Source organism: Apis laboriosa, unplaced genomic scaffold (assembly GCF_014066325.1).
Source record: "Apis laboriosa isolate Shangri-la unplaced genomic scaffold, ASM1406632v1 scaffold5213_cov150, whole genome shotgun sequence".
NCBI classification, from domain to species: Eukaryota; Metazoa; Arthropoda; class Insecta; order Hymenoptera; family Apidae; genus Apis; species Apis laboriosa.
The window spans coordinates 1,216,678-1,239,219 of NW_025223582.1; the positions used below are offsets into that span (position 1 = coordinate 1,216,678).

The window sequence follows — 22,542 nt, forward strand, 5'->3', positions numbered from 1 at the left end:
AAAAGCCTGCTACTCACGATAATAGTAAATTTACAATGTATAGTCCTCTCCTGGTATTCACGCCACATATAAGTTATTTTATTTTCTTACACTACTTGCTTAAAATATGGGGATACATGGCGTTTGCATTTAATTGTTTATTTGAATCGTTACGGAACTCGATACATACTGGCATTCTTCACGATACGGTTACGGGTCGTCGTCATACATTCGTTTGGTGAGGTTAGATGTACGCGCACGTGTCACGCATGCGTCGTATTCAACCACGTGGTTGGTGCGTATAATATCTACGCAGTAGTAGCTTAATAAATATATAATATAATGTATAAGACATGCTTTATATGTATATAAAGCATACAATAATGCATCCATTAATCCCTCTCATAAATGGAGATGGGTCGTTGAATTTAAAATCACAGAATGGATCTTTCTAATATAATTTTTTAGAATTTTTCTTATTTTTTTTTTAAATATACTAATAAAAACTACATTAGCTTTTAATTATTTTATTTTAATGTACTTAATTACAATTTGTAAATTTTTTCATTAATTGTAAAATATAAATAATAAATCGATATATATGTTTATGGTAAATATTTATGGTATGTTTATGATATTAATGTTTTTTAATCATATACATAAAAAATATTTTTATTTGGATATTTTTTTCATTTTAATCATTCTATATTATATTTCTATACGTTTAAAATAAAAATATTTGATAAACTTAAAGTCATTACATATCAATATCAATTATCACATATCAATTATACATATTTTGTCAAAAATAGGTATATTTGTTTCATATAAAAATTAATCAAATTCATAATGTAAAATGAAGATAATAAATAATTACCATCATTGAAAAATTTAATGACTTGCATTTTGTACTTCATAGTATTCTATGATCGGTTTTACTATATTCTAGACAATGCAATGTTGTAAAAACATGTACAAGATCATGTTACGTAGCATATGACAAACTACACATATTGTTCTAATTATAGAAAATATCAAGATTACGAGCCATCGTGTGCAGTACTTTACACGCTAATACTTTTTTAAAATGATTTAATCGAATGAGTTATGTAATATAAGTTTTAAATGTATGAAAATTCATTTATGTCATAATTTTTTGAATAATACATAAAAATGTTCGATTATATTGCATAAAACTAATTTAAATACTAAAATTTAAATACCTAATTACATAAAAATTAAATACATAAAGTTGATCGATATTATTTTTCATGAGTTGAAAAAACCAGAATGATTCAACAAATGTAATTAAAACTTTTAATGTACAGATGTTAATATATATATTCGTGCGATATCTTTAGAGGATCGATTTTAAAGGTCAAAATAAACACAAAAGTTGATGACAAAAATGTTAGTTGAAATATATTTATTAAATTATAAATAATTCAAGTTTTGTGTTAAATAAAATGATTCATAAATAAAGTAAGATTCTATCTTCTATCATGACCGTTACATTCCATTTCTTCTGCTTCATTTAATGCGAATTTAAATTTCTTATAATTTTAATAAATAAACTTCAATCAAAACTTTTATATTTTGATTTTGATGTCTAGAATTAAATGTCCAAAATATCAAAAATATATTAACATCCTGTATAATATAATTATTTAATTACTAATTTTGTATAATTATGAAATGTATGTCTTAATAACCTGTTTTTTTATTTAATCAATTTAGTCTGTGATTTAAAAATTTATATCTATATATACACATATATATGTAAATACTTACATGTAGGTACATACAATTATTATTTCAATTTTATTATTTACAATAAATAAAATGAAATCTTTTTTACATATATTGTTTTAATTATTTAAAAAAATTTCAATTGAAATACACCAAAGAATATAATATGACTAATATGACTTATATTATTTAAAATTCAAGAAAGGATTTAAATATTTATAAACTTTTTAACATGTATACAAAAAGTCATTTTATTTTAAAGCAATTATAATATAATAGTAATGAGTTTTATAAATTGTTTACTATGTTACATATGGCAATAAATATCTTAAAAAGTTGGAAAAAATATTCTACAATATTTTTACAGTAATAAAGTATAATATACTTTTATGTACATATTTATACAAACTTATGCATATATGGAATAATAAAGAATACGCTTATTAATAAATGTAACATTTTTTGTAAAAATTTAATATTACAATCTTTAAATAGATAGAAAGTTTGTATGAAAAATGAGATAATAATTCCTTTGTATTACAATTTTGTTATTATTGTTTTATTAAAAAAAAAGAATAAAAAAGAAAAATAAGAAAAAAGAAAATTATTGCTTAAAATTATTTTAAACACCATAATATAATTAGTTTCAATTTCTATCTATTTTGTTAAACTTAAGTATAAAGAAATTACCAGTAGAATATATAAAAAAACATAAATAATATTACTTTTGTAAAATCTTATATTAGAATAAGATACTAACTAACTAAAAGTAACAATTGCCTTCCTTTTAATCTTATCAGGTTGCAACATTTTTACACATATTTCTTATCATAATGTAAACTTGATGAATAAGAGCTTAAAAAAAAAATTATATTTGTATAAAATTTTTGTTAATATATACAAAACTTATATTCATGTCAAATAGTGCATATATAATAATTCTTTAATTTGTAGCTCTATAAATATGTACTTTTATATACTTTTTCAATGTGTACATTTATATTGATAAAAATTGCACATTAATTGCAGATTTATGTATTTTTTATAAGAAGTTGAGCTTTATACAAAAAATTTCATATAAGCAATATGAAAAAATATTAACTATTCTTTTTCTTTTTTTTTTATAAATGAGAACTACTTAAATATGTATTCTTCAATATAGTTTGAATGATTAACTCAAACATTTTGTACATTATTTGTACAAAATTTATACAGGTTCTTTGAAAAAGTACAATTTTACAACCAATTTTAATTAAATTTAATAACTGTACAATTCAATTCAATGTATTTATTTTTTTCACAATATTCATATTTTTCTGAATTTTTTAAAATATTGTATATTATATTATTTTTCTTCAAAAAAAAAATGTCTATTTTTATTTAAAAATATTTTTTAATTGCGTATTTTAATAATACTGCATTAAATTCAATATTTCTACATAAGTAATTCTTGCTTAAATTATATCATTTAAGAATTCCTAAATATATTTTTTTTTAAATAAGTATAAATAGCCAATTTAAAATTATGAATTTAATTATGAATGTCAACTTATTTCTAATATAACATATATTTGAAACAAATATTAATATATATTTGATTTATATGATGAAGTTTTGCATAAAAAAATTTAGAAATTTAAATTTTAAACATATTAGATATATAACTTACATTTTTTTCTTGGTCACATCATTATTTTAAAGTTTAAAAATATTTGATTCAAATATGATATAAAATGTATATTACTAGAATCAACAACTAGGATTTCTTTTTTGTATTATATAAAGTAAAACACAATTCAACATCTTAAATTACTAGCTACTAGCTATACCTGATTAGATCTCCTACTTCTGCGAGAAGAACTTGAAAATAGTGGACGTGGTTTGTATAAATCATCACTTGAATAACGTTGACTGCTTCTATGCCGACTGCAATTATATAATAAAATAGTTATGATATGGACAGTAAAGATATATATAATTTAAAAATTATAAATATTACAAAAAATATGTAGATTTTTTTTTCAACTTTTTATATTATGTATTATATATAATTTGTTGATTTTTTTAATATATGGATAGCTTCTGGATAACTTGACAACTTTTTTCATAAATAGGGACCTTAAAAAAAATGTTTGATAAATATAATACTTTTAACTCATTATATCTATTTTACAAAAACAAAAAATTTATTTAAAAGTTTATGAAAACAGTCTTAGATATTTTTCTTAGAATAAGAATAAATAAAGAAACAAGTTTTCACTAAAAGAAAAAAAAAAAAAAAAAAAAATTATTTAACATACCCTTTGTCTTCTTTAATTAGATTTGAAGAAGGAATTTTTTCACTGGTTGCAGATACATCACTTTCTGGACTTAGCGGCATAACAAAATTTTCTCCATTTAAAAGTGCTTGAGGAGCACATATGTTTTGTTGAAGTCTTTGCTTCTTAGTTATTAATTTTCTTTTTTTTATGTTATTTAATGCTTCTTCATTAGGTGAATTGAGAACTTTTTTATGGTTCCCTCCATCATTGTTATTATTTGAATTATTTAATAATATATCTGTTAATGGGCTAGATGAATGTTTACGTTTTGGTAAAGGTGGTGCCATAGCTTTTGGTATTGAAGATACAACTTGTCCTCCTAAACTTTCTATTATATCTTCTAAAGAACTATTTTCCATTAATTCTAATGATTCTAAGAAACTAGAAAATTTTTCTGATTTTTCATTATCAGCTTTGAAATAACGACAATCTTCATTATCTTCAACTTCTATTGATGTAAATTCTATTGCCTCCGATTCTTTTTTTATCATTTTAATGTCAGTTACATATCTATTGAAATTACAAAGACTATTGTTTTGATTATCCCGAGAAACATCTTCATTCTTAAATTTTGATGTTGAAGGAATTTCTATATTTTTATTGTCATTTGAATAAGTTATATCATTTATATTTATATTACTTGAGTTTAATTGCTTGTTTTTATCATTTATGTCCATTTTATTAGTATCAATGTTAAAATACTTTGTGCTTTGAGATGTTATATGTTTTTCTAATTTAGATGAACTAGTTTTTTGTTGTATTAGTTTTTCAGAATATATTTCTACAGAATTATCTATTTTTTCTGCCTTTATTATATTGCTACTTGTTTCTTCTATTGTAGAAGACAATGACTCTTTATTTTGTAAGTCTTCAATTCCTTTATTGTCAGACACTTTTGTTTGAATATTGGAAGTTGATTGTTGGGCAGATTCTTTTTCTAATGTTTTATTAGGTAATGTTTCATTTAATGATTTTCTAATACACAGTTCCATATCTGATAATTTCAATTTCAAATTAGAATGTGTTTCCAATAAATCTTTTGTACCAGCTTCAGTTTGTAACATCATTATTGATCTTTCTTCTAAAGTTAAATTAGTATGTTTCTCAGGATATGGTTCTTCATATTCTTCATCTGGTATTTCTATTATTTGAACACGTTCTTCATCTGGCATACTTTCAAAATTATCATTATTTACTGAATTTGATTGTATTGGTTGTTCTATTTTTTGAGTATTTTGCTTTTCCATCTTTTTATTTTCTTTAAGTTTTTGTTTCTCTATTTGTTTTCTAATTTTCATTAATCTTTTAGCTTCATGTATATTTTTTGCAAATTTTGGTTTCTTCACTTTCATTTCTCCTGAAATGCTATTATCTTCTGCTAGTAATGCTCGTTTTTTCAAAGGTAAATTATTATCATTAAATTCTAATTCTGGCTTAATGTGCATTTCATAATTATTAATACTTTCTGTTTTGTATTCTGAATGTAATTCTGTTATTCTGTCCAATTTATAACTTTGTTGATCTAATGATAATTTTAAATTACTTGTATGTGCTTCTTCAATATTATCTGATGTTTCACTACCAGAATTACTTATATGGTTTGTTTCTTTAGAAAAAGTTGACGTATTTGATTTACTATTAGCAATATTAGATCCAGAATTACTAGATTGTGAGTTTTTACTACTGGATCCATTTGAACCATCCCTATCTGTAGAACGTCGATCATTAGAATTTCTTCTTAAACTAGAATGATCATCTTTTGATTTGGACTTCTTTTCTTCTTTTCGTTTTTTATCTTTATGCTGTGAATCATTTTTGCTTTCTCTTTTGCTATCTAATTTCTCATTTCGTGTTGAGCTTTTATTTTGCATGTAATTTTTTATGTCTTTTTTATTATTTAGCTTTTCATTATTTGACTTAATATCTTTTTTTGTTTCAGATTTGTCAATTTTTTCTTCTTTTTCATTTTTTATAAATTTCTTTATGTCTTGTTTATCTAATTTTTCTGTTGAGTCCATTTTCATACCGACATGATTTTTAGATTTTATATGTTCCTTAGAAATTCGTTTTTCATCTCGCTTATTTTTATCTTTGTCCTTTGATTCATTTTTTCTTTCTTTTCCCTCAATAATTTTTTCAGATATTTTAATAGTTTTAATTTCATGAGAACTTGATGAAGAATTTTTGGAAGAACTTTTATTATCTTTTTTATAAGATTTTTTATCTTTTGGAGAATCTTTTTTATCTTTATTTTCCTTGTTTGATTTTGATTCTTTATTGTCTTTATTTAATTTTTCCTTTTCTGTTAATTCTTTTTTTTCTCTGAGCTCTCTAATTTTTTCTTTATAAAGATCTTTTAAATCTTTTCCTTCTTTACTGATATTATCTTTCTTGTCTGTTTCTTTTATTTTATCATCCTTTATTTTACTGTAATTATCTTTTTCTATATCTTTAATTTTATCTGTATTTTCTTTTAGTTGATCACCTTTATCTTTAGTTTTACTTTTGTCATATTTATCATATTTTGATCCACTATGATTCCTTTCTCTTTTTTTATCATTACTTCTATCCCTATGATGTTTTCCTTCTTTCATATGGTTTTTATCTTTTGATTTTGATTTAGATTCAATATCTTTGCTTCTATCTTTATTATTTTTATGTTCATATTTATCTTTTATGCTGTTATTTGTAGCATCACGACAGTTTTCTTTAGAAGATAAATTGTTTTTAATATTTTTAGAATCTTTAATATCTTGTACATCTTTATTTTTATTCAATTCAAAAATATTTTTATTATTTTTATTTTTATTACATTCATATTCTTTGACAGTTTTAAAATTGTCTTTAATATTTTTAACATCACATTTATCTTTATGTATTTCATCTTTCAATGCTTCATGTATTGGTGTTGATGCATGATTAGAAGATCCAAAGTCAGTTACAATTGATAAGCGAGAATCAGAAGAAACTTTACTTAATTGTGAATCTTGATTACTATAATCAAAATTGTCTCTTGATAGTTCATTACAGAAATCAGGACTTCTAGATCTATGGCTAGTTAATTCTGATATACCTGATAAATGAGAATCATTAGAATTGTTAGATTCATTTAAATTCATAATATCAATTGGTTCAAAAGTAGGACTGTCTTCTTCATCTTCTTCTGTTTTATCATCTGATTTTCCAGATATATTTAAATTTAAAATACTACCAGTCTTATTAAAAGTTTTATCATTTTCATCTAATACTTTTTCATCTGAAGAAATATGTCCATTTTCAGATATGTTATCTTTATTTTTTTCATAAGAAATTTCTTCCTCGTGTGATTTTTGTTCATTAATTAATTTTATATCTTTCTTTATTTCTAAATCTTCCATTGCATCCATAGATTCCAAAGATACATCCTTTAAACTATTTTTATCAGACTCTGGTGAAACAGGATCTAAATCTTTGGGTAATAAATCTTTAAGGCCACATGCACCATTTTTTTCTTTTGCCTTAGGTCTTTCTATTCCTAAAAATTTATATACTACATCTTCAATTTGAGGCATAAAAACTGAATATACTTTTGGATTTACTACTTGATCTACTATGCGTTCTACACCAGCATCTAAATAAGGAGCTTCATGTATATGCTTTCGTAATGTTTCTCTCAATTGATTTTTGTTTAAATCTGGTTTCCATGATTGTTTGCTAAGAAAAGAATTTACAGATCCTTCAACTCTTGTACGTAAATTTTGGTATGCTGGCTGTAATTAGAATGATAAAAATTATTATAAATAATAAATATTTATAATCATAAAGAATTTCTATATATAAATATATAATATATAATATATAATATAAATATATAATATATTCTATATATAAATATATAAATATAGTAATATATATAAATATAGTTTTTGAAAAGCATAAATATACATTACATTTTAATCATTATTTTATAACATTATTTAAAATGATTATATAAATAATTTTATTAAAATTATTTAAAAATATTAAATAAATATTACATACTTTTGTATCAACATCAGCGATACATTCTTTACGAAATTGATCAAAAATTCCTTGAGATTTAACTTCTCCTACAATATGATCTACTAATCGTGGATCACCTGCTAATAACGTGTTGGGTAAACTTAATTCCATGATGAATAAAATATTCAAATGATTATAATTCACTTGAACATTAAATAATTATTCATTTTCACTAACGAAATCATTCCACGAAACAGTACGCAGCCATACTCTCTGGCTTTACGTCTAGGTTAAATGTTATATTTGTGTGAGTAAATGAATAATAATCAGTGGTACCAATCTTTCTAACTTTACTCACATCACAAATATTATGATATAATATAGATGTCGAAGTCAGTAATATATTTTACAAATAAATATGCAAAAATAAAAGGTGCATCTTTAGAATTTTACCTTAATAGTTAATAAAAAAAAAAAAAGAAAATAAAATATTTTAAATTTTCTATTATAATATGTAATATTTTTTATCCAATTTATAATTTTTTATATACATATGTTATTTATAAAACGTATATTAGTGAATAAAAATTTTAGATTTAAGGCGTTTCTCAATAAAAAGTGTAGTTCAGTACATGATAATAAATACATCTAAAAAATTTATACTTCTGATCTTATATAAAGTTATTCTATGTCAAATGCAACTTGTTTGTGATTCTATTTTGTCTGGTTATTGCTAATTGATACCACTTTTTTTTTTTATTACGTATAGAGGTTCATAACTTTCTAATTATGAAGAGAATAACGCTTTTTGTCAATGGCACCAATATTTCAAATGGCAAGGTGGCTGCGATTTTATTCATATGTATAATAAATTTTGCTTCACGTTTTATTTTTTCATTTTTATTGAATTCCTAAACATTATATTTTTTCAATTATTTTATATCAACTATATTATATTATATAAATGTACATATAATATAATATATATAATGTTTATATGTATATGATATATAAACTTATTGTTATTTGATATAACAATATAATGACTTATTATCATATGATATAAAAAAAATTTGTTTGAATTGTATATGCATTTTTGATATAAACAATATTACAAAAAATATGTATTTTTCGATTATTTTTTTTATTTACAAATATGTAGATAGATAGTTATATAGAATATTTTTATATTTAATATTTTTGCAAATTCTCTTAATATTTAAGTAAAATATTTTATTTTTAGTAGTATATTTATATTTAAATGTATAAATTAATATTTTATATACTTAGAATATATAATGTCATGTAACTAATTATACAATGAATATGGGGTTGATATTACATGGAAAACTAAAAAAAAAATTAGAATAAAATTTTTTCATACAATTTGATACATTTGTTTTTAAGAAAATTAATTTTTATAAATATATATATAAATATTATTTATTATAAATATATATTTATATATAAAATATAAATATTTACTTAATATAAACTATATTTAATTATATATTATACATTTAATTATATTTCAAATAAATAAGATGGATTATATATCTACAATATATTTTGTTTTTGTGTAATAAAACAAATTTAATATGAAGAACAGTATCTAATGGAATATATAGGAAAAATATATAAATACATAGCAAAATATTTATAATAACATTTATAAATATAATATAATATAAATATAAATATAAATAGTTATGTATAATAATTTACTTTTACATGCTACATATTAATACATATAACAATATTTATTAAGTTAAAACATAGTTAAATGTATACATATCAGCTAAATACATTAAATCAATTTTTTTGAAAACAATATATAATATTTATTTTTGATATTTATTGATATTTATGTTATATGAAATATTTATATTTGTTTTTGTTTTTTTTTTTATATTTTTTATATAAAAAAAATTATATTTAATATACATATATCTATATATATATATATATATATATATATATATATCTCTACATAATATATATAGATATATATATTATAATTAATAAGTAAATTAATATAATATATAATTAATATATAATTAATATAATATATAATTAATTAAGTAAAATAGTGTTTCATGACATTTATATATTATAAATTAATATTTAAATAAAAATTTTAATAATGAATGAATAACAATTTTTAGAATATATAAATCCTATTTAATATATACTGAATATTTAATTATTTTTTAATTATTTAATTATATTTTATTTGAGATGAGAAATTTATACAATATTTATAATAAATTACTTACTTTTTAAATTATCATACTAAAATTTATTACTAAATTATTAATAATTTTTTATATAATCAAAATTTTTTATATAACTATATTATTAATAAAAAATTACTAATAATTAAAATTATTATTTTATAATATTATTACATTATAAATGTAAAATTTGTATTCACAGAAGGTTTATTAAGTTTTACTAAGGAATATAATTAAAAAATCTAAAATTTATATAATTTAGATATTTTCTTATTTTTTTACACGTTTTGTTGTATGTAACAACTAAGTTTTCCAATCAAAATTTATTCAGGTGATTATTTTAAGAAATTATAATAAATATTTTATATATAAAAACAAAAAATATTATATATATAATTTGATATTTATTTGTTTAGGTATTTATGGTAACCAATTCATTAGATGAATTGTTAACAGCAGCTAGCACAAAATTTAACATTGTTGCCAAAAGAATATTTAATGTTCAAGGTGGAGAAATTGATGATATTAATCTAGTCAGGTAAAATAATTATAATCATGATCAATTCATATTTTTTTAGTATATATAAATTATTGAAATAAATTATTTACAGGGATGATGATGTTTTATATGTTTCATGTGGAGAAGATTTTATTTCAAAGGATAAGCTTTGTATTCCAAATCAATTAAATACATATTCAGAATGGATTACACTGAATGTTGGTGGAAAATATTTTACAACAACCAGAGATACTTTAACAAAAAAGGAACCAATGAGTATGTTAGCCAGGTAAGCAAATATATTCAATTGATTTATTATTTATGATTTAATCATAGTTGAGGAAATGAAAAGACATACTGATATATTTTTGTTAATTTTTAGTTAAAATTTACTTTTGCACATACTTATAATATGAAAACACAGAATGTTTACAGACACTACAGGCACTGAACAAAGGATCTTACCCAGCCGACAAGATAAAAATGGTGCATTTCTGATTGATAGAAGTCCTACATATTTTGAACCATTGTTAAATTATTTAAGACATGGACAAATAATACTTGATACCAATGTGAATGCAGCAGGTATGCTTATTACAAATTTTATAATTTATTTTATTATATTATAAGTATATGAAATTTTTGATTTAAATTGTTTATCAAATACAAGTTGTCTTTAATTATTAATTTCTTTTTATTTCTTTACTTTTCATTCTATTAAATATAATAAATTAATTAAATAAAAATTAATTTGTTAGGTGTTTTGGCAGAGGCACGTTTTTATGGAATAGAAGGTGCTATTAATATATTGACTGAAATGGCAGATGAAGAGGAACTTCAAAGAAGTGGTTTAGTATCTTTAACTCGTAAAGATGTACTTAAAGCAATTATGTCAACACCTACAACATCAGAACTTAGGTTTCAAGGTGGTAATTTTGTTGGTGCTGACTTATCACAATTAGACCTCAGAAATATAAATTTTAAGGTGATTAAAGTTATATTGATATTAAAATAAATATTAGTTATAAAAAAGAATTTAATAAAGTTTATATAAATAATTAATAAATATAATTACAAAATAATAAATTTAAAATAATATTTTAGTATGCAATTATGCGTGGCTGTAGTTTGGCAGGTTCAAATTTATCAGGTTGTTGCTTTGAACGAGCTGATTTATCTCATGCAAATTTACAAGGTGCTGTGTTAAGTTGTGTAAGAATGCTATGTGCAAATCTAGCTGCTGCCAATCTTCGTTCATGTAATTTTGAAGATCCTTCAGGTGTACCTGCTAATATGGAAGGTGTGAATCTTAAAGGTGCCAATCTCGAAGGCAGTATTATGTCTGCTGTAAATCTTAGAGTAGCAACATTGAAAAATGCTATTTTAAGAAACTGTGATCTTAGATCAGCTGTATTAGCCGGTGCAGATTTAGAGGTATTATTCCTTAATAATTATTTCTTTTGAAATATATATTTGAGCTTATTTTGAAAATACATATTAATATATATTTCAGTGCTGTGATTTATCAGGATCCGATTTACATGATGCAAATTTGCGTGGCGCAAATTTTAAAAATGCTGAATTTAATCGAATGTTAACACCATTACATATGTCTCAAACGATACGATAAATTTATTTTAGATTCACAATATAAATATTTATTTAATATGTAAAATCATAGCGAATATAATGATTATTTTTATAGATTGCGTTTAGTGTTATATGCAAAATATTCGCCTAATTTTTTGTGCTTGTGTGTGTGAACTTGTTATGTTAAATTATTGCTATATTATTAAATTACAGTCTAGTGCTGCAATCAGCGGTCTAACTAAATATTTATTATTAAAAATTATTTATGAAATATTTATCAAAATATTTCATTCCATAGAATTAAAAATTATAGAATATAAAATAGAAGATAAAATACTACATAAACTTGTTCAAAGAAAATAAAAATTTTGACAGATATAACGATTAAAAACTTTATCAAATATAACATATAAACTTTTAAAAAGATATTTATAACTGAAAAAAATTACGTGAATTGAAATATATATAGAATTATACAATTTTTTATTTTCTATTTTTCGGTATATTATTTTTTGTCCAAAAAAAAAAAAAAAAAATTTGTATTATATTGTAATTTTTAAAAAAATGTATAAAAACAAAATATTTTTTTTCATAACACAGAGTCGTATTTTTTTATTGATTGCGGCGTTAATATGTACATTCAATAAAATTTTATTTCTATTTTTTATATAAATTTTTATATAAATAATATATTTTCAATGTAATAAGAATAAATTTATCAATATTTAATTAATATGTAGTTTTTTAATCTAATATAATATTTTTATTTTTTTTAATCTTTTTATATTATCATATTAGTATATAATAAATATAATAATATTATTTTATTATTTATATTAGTATAGTAAATAATTGAATGAATTTTTTTTTAAGAATTTAAAATTTTAAAAAATCCTTATTCCTTATTTTCTTTATGTATTAATTTTTTATTAAAAATTATTTATAAGTTAAAGAAATATTACGATAGATATATTTTAAATAGGAGGATAGATATATTTTAAATATATTATAATATTTAATTAATATTATATTATTTTCATAAAAATTTTTTGTAAAAGAACGAACAATCGTTATCTTACACACTTTATTTTAGAAGATTATCTTCATATCGACTTTTCCTTGTTCCATTTCTTAAATTAACTAATTCTTATTTGAACATTTTAAAAGATATTTCCATTCCGTTGTGATATGCATATTCTTGATAATCATGTCAAAGTAAAATACTTCAAACTACGTAAAACTTCAAACTTCAAACTATATATAATAAATTTGATGAATATGTTCGTCATCGAAGTTTTCATATCCATAAATTATCTTGAAATTCCTTGGAGAATCGTCAGTCTAATTGTACATTAAATAATAATCAATGTAAGGGAAAAGCCAAGTACAAGAAATTTTGACAGAATGTTCGGTCAAATTTAATTTGTCTCTGCCACGATTGTTTGCAGTTACATGGAACATGTCGATGGAGAGGAACTAGTATTGCAACTTGTTCGCGGAGATTCGTCCTAATCTCATTTATCCGAAGTCCAGAAACATTCGCGACGTTGCTTCAAAGTTATCTACTTCCCAAAGCAACGAAGTCACTTTAACGAAGCCACCACAGACGCACTTGAAGACGACTTCTACTCTGATAGGAATAACGTTCATTGAAAGTTAGTTGTTTCATATTTTTCGTCGACATTGGAATTTGATGTGTCCTCGACTCGAGGATTAAAAATTGAAGGAAAATGTACAGCCAAGAATTTGATATCATGAATAAGATACCTTGGATAATTTAATTCCATATTCTATATATAAGAGAGATAATAAAATTTGATTAATTAAATACAAAAGAAAATGAAGGTAATTTTGCTGATGATTTGATTATGATTATGATTAAGAAAGAAAGTTCGTATTCGTGGATTTAATTGTTAGTTCATTAATGAGATTAGATCTTCTGATAAAAATTTAATAATAATATATTTGGATTATTTATTATATTAAGAAAAAAATAGTATATAAATAGTATTTTATTAAATTTTTAAATAATTCTAACGATGAATCAAGATAACATGATAACATATGAAACAAACTTTTCAGTTTTCAGACATTAGAACCACTGATAAAATCTTAATGCACTTTTTTACTTACATTCTCTTTTATCTTATGATAAATGATTCGTGTTGAATTTGAGACTTCTTTGATGTTGAATTGCTTCGGAAAACGAGGCCACTAACTCTTTTACTTAGTAATTGAAGCTGTACTTAGTTTAATTATACCATCGAGCAAGTCGATCTCTATCTCGACACTATGCTGAAACAGAAGGGTTTTCGGGATACGAAGCAAGGAATTTTACAGGAAAATTACAGGAAAAACGATTATTTTCCGTGATAAGAAAATATTTGTCAAAGACAAAGCGAATTCAAGTGATTATATTTGATTCTCATTTTCTTTCAAATTGATAAAAACTTTAGAAATATTTTTAAATTGTTTTACTAATCTTGTACTCGAAAATCAAATCTTTTTTAATTTTGTCAACTTACTTAATGATTATCCTCATAGTATCTCAGCATAATATAATATATTAATCGTTAATAAATTTTAATATTCTTACATTATATTGTTGTACAACAGTTCGATTTCAACTTCAACCCACCCAACACTCTTCTGAACTTCTGGATTTAGTCTACTTAAGATGGCTAAAATCTTCCATTATACTATTCTACAAAATATCTACAAAAGTCACACATCTTTGGTAAATAAATAATTCTTCCATCACTTTTATTAATCTATCTATACCATTACTGTTTCTATTACTATAAAATACATATTACTATACATAAAAAATATATCTTAATCTCTTCTTCTCGATTCATTCATTTATAATAATTCAATATTATCTTTTTCCATGCATATTATACCAAACTGGGCCATAATCCTTGGGAAAAACTGGACAGCTTTACGACTTATCGTTACGCTGAACAATGTGAAAATTCGCCAGGTAAGGGGTCGCGGATGAAAGGGTGGAAAGTTGAGAGCCGCAGTTGCAACGTAACCTTAAATTGGAGACTCTATATTCCGGTGCACGAAATTGCATAGGTTCACTAAATAGTGGCACTTTAGCACGACCTTCTGCTAATAAGATCCTTCGAGTGATACTCACGGCGAAGTGTTTTAAAGTTGAACGTTAACTCTGATACCTTGTTGTTGGCACGCGTTTTATTCCTCGTTTCTCGCGCCACCTTCGCCAGTTTAGATTCGGATCGGGCCGAAAAAAAAAAAAAAAAGAAAAGAAAAAAAAAAATAAAATCGTATTTATAACTTTCGCCGTGGGAAGGAAAACGCGAAGAAGGGAGGGAAAGAAAAGAAAGAGCGGGACATTTTTCAAGGCGTTTTATATTCGTGGTGTAGTAGAGATTTAATGCACGAATGGAAAATAAAGTAGGCCAATTTAAAGTGTACGATGGCGAAAAATGTCACAGATATATTTTTTTTTTTCTTAAATATTTTACCACTCGTATTTCAATTCGTAAATATTTAGTTGTATTTATTTCTCTTTTTAATGGAATAATAGAACGAAGAATTTATAAATTATCAACCACGATGTTTATTTTTATTCCGTGCTGTTCAAAGAATTATTCGTTATAAAAAAACTTTTATACACAGTCTCACAAAATAAAAATTGAAGTACGATATACTCACGATGCATCTCTGTGTAACTTTATTGTATATTTTAAACATCCTATAACAATATTCTTGCAGGAGAACACGATAATACGAAATATTTTTAGTTTTTTACGTATTTTCATATTGTTCAACGAAAGATTCTTCCTTCTCATCCCTCAATAATTTAAATATTTCTCGAAATTTTCACACGATTTTAAACGACACGAAAAATATATCGTTTTAACAAGCGTTTTAAATTTTTGTACCGAATTATATTTCATTTCTTTCTAGCCGAACTTTATCTATACCTTATCGACTATAAATTTTTCTTTGTTTCTTCTACGAATAAATTTCCTTTCGTAATTATCTATTTATTTCTTTTACGAAAAAGAAACGTTACTAAAATAAAAATAAAAAATTGTTTCGATTAAATTTATATCTTTTCAACATTTCCATGATACATGCGACTTCAATTATAATTGATCACGTTCAATATATACTTTCACCATATTTTCACCGATATACAATTAATATAATCGGATATATATTAAAAATTAACACAAACTTTATTCCACGGAATGAGAGAAAATTTATTTTTGTTTACCAAAAAAATTTTCCCTCTTGCTATTCGCTTGGATAGATGACTTGTGCGTATTACGTGATAAAGAATTTCGTTAAAGATCGCTTCGAGGAACGTCCTGGAGATTCGATTCGTCGCATCGATGGCGGCGAGGGTCGAGGTCGAAAGGTCAGGTACCGTTCACTATTTAGAGCAGGACCTTGGTACCGTTCTTATCTTGAGCTGTGTGCGAAACAAGAGTGCGAGGAGGCGGAGTTGGAAGGAAAGAAAAAAAAAAAAAAAAAAAAAAAAAAAAAAAAAAAAGAGGTGGAAAGAGGTACACGCGATGTCGTGTTGGGTGGGCAAAGATGCAAGGGAAAGTTTCTTGGGCAAAAGTAGTCACGTACCGGCTTTGTCAGACGCCGCCAATCTCCTTGAACGATCTAGCCTCGAAAAATCCTACTTTCTTAGGCACGCTGCTTTTCCTTCTTCTCTTTCCTTCCTTCCAACATTCTCTCCCCCTCCTTCTCGCTCGCGAAATCTTTGATTATTCCCTTATTCCTTTTCTCGTTTTCAATATGATTTTGATAAAACTATCTTCGATAAAACTATCCATTGTTATTTTGCAAATTTCATTTTTTTTTTTTTTTTTTTNTTTTTTTTTTTTTTTTTTCATGATTTATTTCGTGAATTATGAAATTGTATAAAGCGTATTCGGAAATATATGATGTTAGAGATGAATTTATAGATTAAAATAAATGAAAAATGTTACTCGAATACACGTGCTTTAATATTGCGAGTATATCAACAGATTATTTATATATTCTCTCAAACTGGTGGATAAATTTTGCTTTTAGCACATTTTTATAGCAAATATTTTTTCGAGTAATAATTGCATTTGTATCCTTTTTAAATTCATATATATTGAAAATACAAATTCCATCTTTCGTTTAATTGTTGCAAATACTTAAATCCTGCTGTCAATATATTCATGGAATAATTTTTGAAGGAACGATTCTTAGAAGCTGAAACAAATGTGGATTGAAATTTATATAATAGAAAAGAATTTTTAGACTATCTGTTATATTAGAAAGAGAATAAAATTCGATTTTACAACAAGTTTATCGTCGTCTTCTCAAACACGTGAGAATTTTTCTTGTTTATCGATATCTGTTCTTCAGTTTCATAAACTGAATATCCGATATGATCCATCAAATCATGTCACTTGGTATAACTATGTAACCTGGTTCATCACAGCCTATTAACAGTGCGGTTTGTATTATGGGCATGGCACAGTTGCGGGATTGATCGTCGATAATTTCGCTTTAATATTTCGCGGTTATTACTCTTAGCAATTTTTTTTTTTACAATTTGGATTTAAATTATCTACATAATTTAAACACAAATAAAATCTTTTGTTTATTTCATACAGAATTGAACACATACGAAGAAACGAGATAAATTTTAATTCTGACATTGCTTTATGCTAGCATACTTTTACAACTTTGCAACTCTTCTTATTTTAACAAGAACTGCATAAGCTTTCACATTATTCCAAAATTATCATTTAAATAATACTACATTGTAAGCGTTGTAAACCACATATTGGTAAAGCATCGATCAAATGCAATACATATTGTAAAAATTTTCCTATTCTTCACGATAGCATCCTGTTTCCAAAAGACTTACACGAAACCCTTAACGAGAAATTTTTCTTGGAAGAATCGAATTTTTCTGGAGGAACGGTGTAAATTGTTCGAAAATAAGTGAACATCAATTGTTAATTTAAAGAAACAAATTGAAAAAAGATTGATGTATATAATACACAAAATTGAACTACGTGTATTTTTATATAAACTCCAAAGTTCAAATTTCGGTGTTCAATAGTATTTCATACCCATCGCTACCAAACGATCTCTATTCCTTATCATCTCCCTTTTAACGAGTATATAGTCTTTCCTATTGCTTCATCCAAACACTTACAATTTTCCAACGAAGAAATATTTCTGAGAAGAGTTATTTCTGAGAATTTTAAACCGATTTGTCGTGGAAATTAAATTTTTATGCTACGTTAAGGGTGTTTATGTTAGATTGTTACGTGAAAAATATGGTAAAATTGTTCAAAAGTGAACATCACCTTTTCAATTGTTAATTTAAAGAAACAAATTGAAAAAAGATTGATGTATATAATACACAAAATTGAACTACGTGTATTTTTATATAAACTCCAAAGTTCAAATTTCGGTGTTCAATAGTATTTCATACCCATCGCTACCAAACGATCTCTATTCCTTATCATCTCCCTTTTAACGAGTATATAGTCTTTCCTATTGCTTCATCCAAACACTTACAATTTTCCAACGACTACAAGGAATTCTGGTAGCAGTGATCCTACTGACGAATCTATCTAAAAACCTTAAGAAATCATCCTCCTGCATTCTAACGAATAAAAGGAAACGAAGGGAAGGGGGAGGAGAAGGACGGGTCAAACGGGGTTACATACCGGTTAAACAGAGTGTAACAGATTCATGGGCCGTGAATTATCGCGTGACCGTTCGAGATTTTCACGTTTTAACGCGATCGTTGCCGTTTTCACGAGTGGAAAAGCTTCTATTTTTGAAATTGCGCGCGCGCTTCCAATTATCCAGGCACGGTGTTACTACACACAGTTCGTGCCGGAGATTTAAAATTCTCTCATTAGTTAACAAGTCCTATTCCATCCGAGCTTTTTCCCCACCGTTTCATCCCGGCCTCGAAACAAGGCTAAAAGTTTCGAAAAAATTTCAGATGGCGTTTCAAATTCTGTCCTGCGTGGATAATCTCGCTTCGTTTTATTCTTGGTAATTAGAGTCTCGGGTCGATACGATGCACGGGAAAGTGCATCGTATTTCTGAGAAGAAATATTTCTGAGAGGAGTTATTTCTGAGAATTTTAAACCGATTTGTCGTGGAAATTAAATTTTTATGCTACGTTAAGGGTGTTTATGTTAGATTGTTACGTGAAAAATATGGTGAAATTGTTCAAAAGTGAACATCACCTTTTCAATTGTTAATTTAAAGAAACAAATTGAAAAAAGATTGATGTATGTAATACACAAAATTGAACTACGTGTATTTTTATATAAACTTCAAAGTTCAAACTTTAGTGTTCAATAGTATTTCATACCCATCACTACGATCTCTATTCCTTACCATCTCCCTTTTAACGAGTATATAGTCTTTCTTATTCCTTCATCCAAACATATACATATACAATATGTTTTGTAGCTTGTTTTGGAAGATGAAATTTAATATTGTATGAAATAAATGAATGTATAATATTTTTTTTATTATTAATAGCTTTTACTAAGAGTGCTCAAATTCCATTTTCAACTTGATTGCCTATAGCAATAATAGCTTCAACTCCAGTTTCTTCTTTAGTTCATTCATCAACTTTAGTTACAGCTGGAATTTATTTATTAATTCAATATACATATTTATTGAATTATGAATATAAAAGAATTATTTTATTAATTTCAAGATTAACAATATTATTTGTTGGATTAACTGCAATTTACTTACAATTTTCCAACGACTACAAGGAATTCTCGTAGCAGTAATCCTCCTGACGAATCTATTTAAAAATTTTAACACAGGCGTGTATATATCTCTTTCCATTTTTTCATTTCGCCAATTTCTTTTCAATTTTTTCGATTATTTTACATTTACATCCGTTTGCCAGTTTCGACCGTGGACCATCCATTGTGACGCGGTACAATCTTTTCTTCACGTGTACAAACTCATACCAGCTCGAATATTCACACCATTTCGAGGATCAATATATTTGGGGCATCGTAATTTCCCCATCCATATCGATCGTAAAGCGAAATCTAGAGATAACCGTGGCATGATAAATTCGCGATGCACTTCCCGTTTCGTGATCACATTAATTAATCTGGTGGCTGGGGAAATACAGATGAACGAGTATAAAAGTGTTTTTGATAGCAGAGGGTAGGAAAGGGAGGGGAAATGGAAAGGAAAGAAACGAAAATTTAATGCGATGAGATGAAGAAGAGGAGGAGAGAGATCATCGAGTTTATATTATATATAGGGGAGGCTACTGAATAAGGCTACTGATCTGCTCTTTTGGAGGAAGAACTTTGAACGACAAGGACGAGTGTTCAAAAGTGGAAGTGTTTTTTTACTTTTTTTTGGAAATTGGAATTTTTTTGGAGAATAAGTTAATAAAAAATTTCTTCTTAGAAATTTAATCTAATACAGAGACACGAATATATTTTGTTAAATGAGATTAAGCGTTTCAAATTTCGTTATTGATTTTTATACGAATATTTTAATAAATGTTTGTAAATAATAAAATTTTACATCAAAAAGATTGAATTGAAAGAATTGGTTTAAAATTTTCTTTTTATACATTTTCACTTTCTTCTACTCGTCGATTTGAAATCACGTTTTTTTTATGTACGAAGAATTTTATCTTTCATATCTTTCATCCCCTATTCGAAACGAAAGAATGAAACACATCGATAAACGAATTTTTATTTTTCAGAGATTTTTCAAGATTTTATTAAAATTTATCCGCGATCATCAACCCCACGCTTCAAGTTTTTCATCCCCTTCGTTTTATCTCTGAATAAAAGCTATCCAATCTTGGGAGGGAAGGGAGGAAAGGAAAGGAAGGAAATAAGGGAGGCTGCATTTCGCTATCAGCAGCGACACCGCGGGGGGTTGGGAATCGGAAAGCCGGGGGTTGAAAGCGACTTCGGCCCGTAGTGTCTCCGCGGACAGCAGCTACGCTGCCACGCAGCCTTTCAGGTCGGCCTCTCTCCTGCGCACCTCCACACTTCCTCCACAAATTTCCTTCAGCTGATCTTCCCGCGCGATTCCCCTTTCGATTCGTCCCTTCAAGTTGCGCGCGGCCAAAATTCTCATCTCGAGTGAAACATTAGAATAAAAGAAACATTGGAGAAAAACGTTCGTTAAACGAAGTTGAACCAATTGTGATTCCATTCACCCCTTGGAGACGAAATTGGGGAGAGGGGTAATCTATCCTCTCAGAGAAATTTTTACACGAAGAAAAGATTGGAAAATGTGATAAAAGTGGATCCATATTCGAAAAACTATATTTAAATTACGACTGAAAGTGAAATGTGAGTATAGTGTATGCATAATTGAAAGAGAGATTAAAAACTAGGATAAAAATTGTATCTGTGGGAGGAAACTTTGTGTGTGTGTGAAAACATTATATCCAATATGTAATATTATTTTGACGCGTAATGATTCGTCAAGGATAATCGTGTTTTTTTAAAATTAGTTATTCTTCCTTTCTTTCTTTCTTCTTTCTTTCTTTCTTTTTTTTTTTATGAAGCACAAATCGAGGACGTTTTTTTTTAAATTGGAAAGTTCGAATGATTAAAACTCGCGTCACAGGGGGATCCCTGTACGATTCTACGACGAAACAGTGATAAAAGCTGTGCCGTTACATTGATTCCACGCCTCGATAACGTTTCAAACATTTTGCACGGGGACTGGAATTCGCGTGTCGATCTCGTAGGTCAGATAACCGAGAAAAACGTCTCTTCGATTCTTTCTCTCTCTCTCTCTCTCTCTCTATTTATCTATCTATCTATCTATCTCTCTCTTTCTTGTGACAACGTTATCATCGATTCAGGTAAGTCTTTCTCCGTTACGCTTTGTTTCGCGCTAAAAATAAATGGTATCACGAACGACGATCCACCCACCACGTGGTATTTCATTGACCTGTCGAGAAATCGTTTAGATGTAAATTATGGAACTAAAGTTATTGGAGTTGTCGTCGTTGTTTCTTCGCAAATATACTATGCTTGGAGATAATCATTCTCGATATTAATGATATAATTTTGCGGATGAGAATTTAACTTTAGCTAGCTTTCGGGAAAAAATTTTCCAACTCTTGTGTAAAATTACTTTTGTGGAAATTATAGTGTTTTTATTCGTAGTTTATACG

General features: G+C 25.5%; 2 protein-coding genes across 5 annotated transcripts; one reads left to right on the forward strand and one right to left on the reverse strand.

Moving 5' to 3' along the window:
• Positions 1–3,411: 3,411 nt before the first annotated feature.
• LOC122717532 (biorientation of chromosomes in cell division protein 1-like 1) lies at positions 3,412–8,287 on the reverse strand. Of its 2 annotated transcripts, XM_043941709.1 has the most exons (4): positions 8,070–8,287; positions 4,029–7,798; positions 3,728–3,846; positions 3,412–3,654 (listed from the first exon to the last, which is right to left on the reverse strand). In XM_043941709.1, exons 1-3 carry the CDS (start codon positions 8,199–8,201, stop codon positions 3,750–3,752), a joined length of 3,999 nt encoding a protein of 1,332 aa, XP_043797644.1. In that variant the 5' UTR covers positions 8,202–8,287; the 3' UTR covers positions 3,412–3,654; positions 3,728–3,749. The 2 variants fall into 2 exon arrangements, with proteins under 2 accessions (XP_043797644.1, XP_043797643.1); XM_043941708.1 differs by lacking the exon at positions 3,728–3,846.
• Positions 8,288–8,725: 438 nt separating this feature from the next.
• Positions 8,726–12,703, forward strand: LOC122717533 (BTB/POZ domain-containing protein KCTD9). Of its 3 annotated transcripts, none has more exons than XM_043941711.1 (8): positions 8,759–8,870; positions 10,467–10,595; positions 10,681–10,802; positions 10,876–11,052; positions 11,188–11,348; positions 11,522–11,748; positions 11,868–12,197; positions 12,277–12,703. In XM_043941711.1, exons 3-8 carry the CDS (start codon positions 10,687–10,689, stop codon positions 12,391–12,393), a joined length of 1,128 nt encoding a protein of 375 aa, XP_043797646.1. In that variant the 5' UTR covers positions 8,759–8,870; positions 10,467–10,595; positions 10,681–10,686; the 3' UTR covers positions 12,394–12,703. The 3 variants fall into 3 exon arrangements, with proteins under 3 accessions (XP_043797645.1, XP_043797646.1, XP_043797648.1); XM_043941713.1 differs by lacking the exon at positions 8,759–8,870 and adding an exon at positions 8,872–8,892; XM_043941710.1 differs by lacking the exon at positions 10,467–10,595 and having other exon boundaries at positions 8,726–8,870.
• Positions 12,704–22,542: the final 9,839 nt, after the last annotated feature.